At 37.5% G+C, this 6164-nt stretch overlaps 1 protein-coding gene across 3 annotated transcripts; it reads left to right on the forward strand.

Annotated features, from left to right (window-relative positions):
• The first annotated feature begins 1461 nt into the window (after positions 1-1461).
• LOC148028870 (uncharacterized) lies at positions 1462-4993 on the forward strand. Of its 3 annotated transcripts, none has more exons than XM_087688629.1 (4): positions 1462-1779; positions 3919-3974; positions 4348-4439; positions 4572-4993. In XM_087688629.1, the coding sequence occupies exons 1-4, from the start codon at positions 1743-1745 to the stop codon at positions 4636-4638; spliced, it is 252 nt and encodes an 83-aa protein (XP_087544755.1). In that variant the 5' UTR covers positions 1462-1742; the 3' UTR covers positions 4639-4993. The 3 variants fall into 3 exon arrangements, with proteins under 3 accessions (XP_087544755.1, XP_087544754.1, XP_087544753.1); XM_087688628.1 differs by lacking the exon at positions 1462-1779 and adding an exon at positions 1821-1943; XM_087688627.1 differs by lacking the exon at positions 1462-1779 and adding an exon at positions 2932-3197.
• The last annotated feature ends 1171 nt before the right edge of the window (positions 4994-6164 follow it).

Below are 6164 nucleotides of genomic sequence, written 5' to 3' on the forward strand. Positions count from 1 at the left end.
AGAAACATACCTTCCAACTGATCCAATGGTTGCCAACACATGAACTTTTGCAAGTCACAGTGCAGCTCCGGAACTTCAAGTTCTAGCCCTTGCAATGCCGAGCCAATGCCACTGCCAAGCCTTCAGGGCTTAGGCTCTGATACCATGTTCAAGATTCAAAGGAAGAGAGAGACAAAGACATAGAGCTGTATAGAGAGTCGTGAACTCTCATTGTTCTTTTCTTCTCATTATTCCATAATGCTTACTAAATTCTAATCACACATAACTGAAAACACGCTAGGTCACTGACTGACTGTACCACTAGCTATTGTTGAGTCTAACTGACTTAGTTTATTACAACACACATGGAGAGTGACAGCTAAGATGACAACTGTCTAGATAAGGTCGGTCACGTTGGTGATACTAATCATGAGCTTGATTCTCAACACAAACTACAAGATATTTGGACAAGTTTAGCCTATTTTTGATATTTTGGATATTATTTCTTGTAAATATCCAAAAAAGGTATAGAGAACTTCTAGAATAAGGTGACATGCAAAAAGCAAGTTACTCTTTAGCAAGTTTTGGGAAAGCTCATGTGAAAAGAAGGGCCTCCGAAATTTTGCAGCATGTGATCGTAATGTACAGGTAGCAAACATCACTTCGAAACTGGGAGAAGGAGAAAAAGCAATTCGGGAGAATTCTGAGCAAGTGTCCTAAAGTTTTACTTCCTTTCAGAGCCAACGAAACCATCAGATTTTTTGTCTGAGCAATAGAGAAGAAGCTAGTGTTTGGTGCACGTTTTTGGTCTACCAGGGAGCTCCAGGAGGAGATTGTTTCCGACTAGTCCTAGACAATGATTTTATTTATCTTCTCAAGTTCTATCAATACAGAGCTCTTTGATTCATTGAGCTTGGCCTTTATCTTGTGTACCTCTTGTCTATTCTTTTTCTTCTCTTCTATCTCGTATTTTCTACTTCCTTCTGTCTCTCTGATCCCTGGTGGATACGACCTTTCGACTAAAACCCCTCCGATAGCGTCTCTACAAGTTTGCTGCTAATAGAGTCGTTATTCGCATCACTATCTACGTCGCTATTAGCGTCGCTTTTGCGATGCAAATAGCAACGCTTTGCGAAGCATATGTTGACTAACAAACACATGCAATAAATTAGCAATGCAAATAGTGATGGTTTACAGAGAAAAGAAATTGGTGGCAAGGTAGATTGATGTATTTTGGTAATCTTTTTTATGAAGTATACTATGGATTTTTGTTGTGGTTGAAATATATAACGCACATGGAGGGATCATTATAGAGTTCCAACAACCAACTACTTAGTCATACATCTTTAATGCTTGACTATCTTGCCCATTGACACGTGGAATAACCATAAAGCGTAATTTCACTTAATACTTTTTCCAAGTGAAAAGATTGTTTTATAGGGAGAAAGAGGTGAAAGCTCAAACTGACAATTGAGTGAAAATTGAAAGGTAAGAGTTAAGTTGAGAGCACAATTCTTCATAAAGGGGCCATCAAATATAACTTTAATTAGCTCTCTCTCATAAGTCGGATATTGTCTCATGCATAAGTGGTTGAAATACGTAACGCACATGGATGGATCATTATAGAGTTCCAACAACTAACTACTTAGTCATGCATCTTTAATGCTTTACTATCTTGCCCATTAACATATGGAATAACTGTAAAGTGTAATTTCACTTAATACTTTTTCCAAGGGAAAAGATTGTTTTCTAGGGAGAAAGAGATGAAAGCTCAAACTGACATTGAGCAAAAATTGAAATGTAAGAGTTAAGTTGAGAGCACAATGCTTCATAAAGGGGCCATCAAATATAACTTTAATTAGCTCTCTCTCATAAGTGGGATATTGTATCATGCATAATGAATGGAGTTCAAGGCAAAAATGACATGATTGTACATAACAATGGGCTAAAGAACACAAATACTTGTGAGTAAGGAGATGGAATCTTGTTTAATGTGACTGATTGTTTTAGTTATGTGTAGCACTTGAGTATTTCGATTTATTTTTCTTGTTATGTTAATATTTCTTTCAAATACTAATGTTTTAATTAGATGTCATTTCCAACTATGAATATTGAATGTAATAACAAATGGTGTTAAAGAAACAATGCCTTAGTTGGCAGTGAAATAATTGGACTACAAGCCATCATGAATTAAGGAGTGAGATTAGTAGCTTATAAACATTGTTGCCATCATAGATGGTCCTTAAGACACAAACGTGAGCTTGAGTTGTTGAATAGAGATACACATGCACTAGGTATACTAGACAATTCTCCTATGTCGTCTTCATATGCTATGTTTGAGAATGGGGCATTTCATTTAACATCCCACACATAATTTTAGTTGTTGTGGATATCAATTGTACAAGACTTGTAATGCCTCATTGAGATTTGGAACTATATTCAATTCATGGTGCAAAGTGTTGCACTATACAACTTGTAAATACCTATGGAAGTCACAAGGATTCGCTTTTGGCCACATAAAAAACACATAAAAATCAACTTAGTAAAGATGACATGTCCTCCTTGCAATAGAACCTAAACATGCCACTTCATGTACCTATTAGTGGCAAACATGAACAAGCCCCTTGGTCGGCATACAATCCAAGACTATCAATATGTGATGGAACTTATAATATGGCATACAACCCTAGCATATGGTGTGATGAAACTAATAGTTTGGTAAAAGGATCGATGATGGAAGGCCGTTGACCGTGTGATGAGTGATAGTGTTGGTGCACGTTCGTTGACTATCTCTCTCTCTCTCGCTCTCTCTCTCTCTCTCTCTCTCTCTCTCTCAAAACTAGCAGCTTCTCGCAGTTAAGTCAATTGATGGCGGATGTTTGACTGTGCGCCTCCTAGCCGGCAGCACCAGACTGTTGCATCTCTCTCTCTCTCTCTCTCTCTCTCTCGGCGCTCGCGCACACACGAAACTAGCAGCTTCTCGCAGTTAAGTCAATTGATGGCGGATGCTATATATTGAGTTTTGATTCTGCGCTTGCTAGCTGACTGTTGCATCTTGATAAGGAATCCCTCTCTCTCTCTCTCTCTCTCTCTCTCTCTCTCTCTCTCACATATTCATATGGCTGCTGTTACGGCACGAGCTCCATCTCGGCTCTTCGCCTTCATTGCTGCACTTCTCCTGATCGCCTGCAATATCGAAGCCACAAGCCTCCTCTCAGGTTCCACTCTACCATCACTAATCTCGCGTATCATACTCATTAGCGCTTATTATAACTTTAATATGAGACTATTCGCTTGGCATTACGTTACTAAACTCTACTAATTCCACGCGACCACCACCCTCTCGCTCTTTAAGTAGCATTTCAGAAATGTTCTACAACGTTTTCTTCTCCACCTCATTCCCCTTCTCTCGACATGCAACCTTCTCTATGGAGAACTCGAATAAAGCATTAGGTAGAAGTGTTTAAAGTAGGGGTCAGCACCCCTTGTTTCCTTCTTTATTGTTTTGATGTCCCAATTTATTGTCAATAAAAACATGAACTTCACTCAAATTTGTAGATAAATGCCCCCAAAAGATGATAGAGTCTACCATGCTAAATCCCTCTTGCAAGGACAAAAAATTCCTATATATAGATGGTAGAGTTACCCTAGTTGGGATATATTTTACATTGTTACTTTCTTCCAAATTATTCTCATCTGCCACCATGGTTTTCCTACATGGAGACCTCAATGGGAATTAGATAAGTGCCTCACACTCTTCTAGTTCTTGGATATTTCCTTGGGAAGCCTAATTGTAGCAAGGTTGTCATTGTTCTTATATTTTATTCTTATTTTATTTGCATTTTTAAAGTCTAATATTTGGTCTTGCCTTATTATTATTTTGCATTCCTAACCCTAGCAATGCTTTCTCTTATTGACTCTTGCTTTCGATCTGTATAGCTTTTGAAGAACATGAAGTGATGAATGGGCATACACATGACTTTATAGAATATCAGGTAAATCTTGTAATCAAAGTGAACTACATCTGTACATTATACTTGGCATGGAAAACCTAATAAGTTGAAAGAATCTTGAATTTGCACACATTTGCTAGATGTTATCAAGTATAAAATAATAATGAGACTTTTAAGCCTTTTCAAGCACATAAATGTTCAAAATAGGCAAAACCATCAAGGATATCTATGTACTGCATCAACGCATGTGCATGTCCTCAAAATTTTCTCTTACCACATCAAATATGTAATATTCATCCCAGTTAATTAAAAAATTTCATGTCCTTTTAAACCACTAGAGAAATTGTTTGAGTTCTCTTTAATTGTCATGTCTATTTTATTAGTGTTGGAGTGTTTTTTTTTGGGTGTTATGTAGGGTAGTGAAGCTTTTGTACAAAAAACAAGCGAGAGGTTCATGATTGATTATGGTCCACATGCTAATCCCCCAGCAAAACAATCAGAGAGGAGGTACTAGTAATGCCTTAATTTTAAAGCACTAAAGAAATTGTATGAGTTCTCTATGATTGTGATATCTATTTTGTTACAAAGAAAAACTTATCTTTGTAGTCTTGATGTGTATGTTATGTTGGTGTTATGTAGGGTGGTAAAAATTCTATACAAAAGACATGCTAAGCCCCCACCAAAAGGCTCAAAGTGGAGACGCTAGTATTATGCTATCAAATGCAACAAGTGAAGTAGTATTAGAACCTTGCATAGTAGTCAAGTTTACCCAAATTCTACCTTCATTAGCCACTACCAATATGAGCTCAAAATTTGCATCTAGAAACAATACACATTCAATCGCTCTAGTTGAATGTTGTTTCAAACATTATACAAGTATCATAAATTGAAATCCTTGATGATAAGACTAGATAACAAGACAATGTAGTTGTTGAGAAAGGCATGCCAATGTTACATTGCCCAATGTGGGGGCTAAGGGCATTCTTTTTCCCTCGACATCCACCAAAGATTTTCATTCAATGTGAGAACTTAATCACATGCAATTAAAAATTAATGATACTTTAAAAAGGTGCAATGATGCATAATGTCAAGCCCCAAAACCCATTATTGTTCTCAAGCCTTCCTTTGACAACAATATCAAAATGGAAGACATCTAACAACAAATATAGTGAGCATATCAAATGGAAGTTCAATAAAAATTTAGTGATCATATCTACCTCTACTCTAGTGTTGACGTTTGAAATTGCACATGTAGGAAAAGGGAATGGTCATGAGAATAACACCTAACACCTACCACCTTGATAGAAGTCCAATACATTAACTCTATAATAGGGCTAAAGGAATTCTCAATGTGCAAGGCAACTTATAGCATGTAACATGTTATGTGTCCTAACAATGGACCACATTCCACTCGTAATTTCATCCACTTGTTGTTATGCATTTGGCTGAACTTGATTGATTGCACAATAAAGCTTGGGTAAAGAGTCAACTGGTGAAGTTCTGCGGTGTAGTTTAAGTAATATAAAACAGTAGTGTGTGTCAATTGATAGAATGTCACACTACCATCTAGAGATTAGATCCAAGATGGCAACTACTTCACAATACCATTCATCCACTTGAGTAGATGGTTATTAGGAAAGCTTTGGAAAGGGAAATGCTACTGTCAACACCTATGAAAGTGTTGTGCCTAAAAGGAATGAAGCTAGCTTTCTCAATGATTTGCAAGAAAATGGTGGTCCATTTTGTTTAACAATTTGATTGGATTATGATAAGAACATAAAAATTAGGTGAGGTCCTAATATTTTTGTTACAAGAGGACTAATAGTAAAAAAATTTCAAGGCCCCATCGAGTGATCTCATGGTGCCCTTTGAGGTCTCATTCTATGTTTGAGGTGTGAGAAAGCATTGAGCAAGGCCAAATACGTGTATCAATTAGGCCCCTTGAGAGCATTGTACCACATCATGTGGTAGAGTTGGAAGGCATGTTGCAAGTCATCAAAGTCAAGGTATGCAGAGATCAGAGATGTCCATGTCTGCTTGTTGTGAGAAGCTAGCTTATCAAATGTGTGGTGTGGACTAAGCACACTACTTTAGTTGACAAGGAGATGGACAAGGTGGTTGTTAAGGATAGGAGGGGACTCTAGTTTGGTGCTCTCCCATGTAGGGGTGCAGACACATGGCTTGATGTAGGTCCTTTCTCTATTTGCACTTTTGCAACAAGCCAACAACCTC

This window comes from Lygodium microphyllum, chromosome 11 (assembly GCF_053477565.2).
Source record: "Lygodium microphyllum isolate KBCC chromosome 11, Lygodium_microphyllum_v1.1.10, whole genome shotgun sequence".
Classification (NCBI taxonomy): Eukaryota; Viridiplantae; Streptophyta; class Polypodiopsida; order Schizaeales; family Lygodiaceae; genus Lygodium; species Lygodium microphyllum.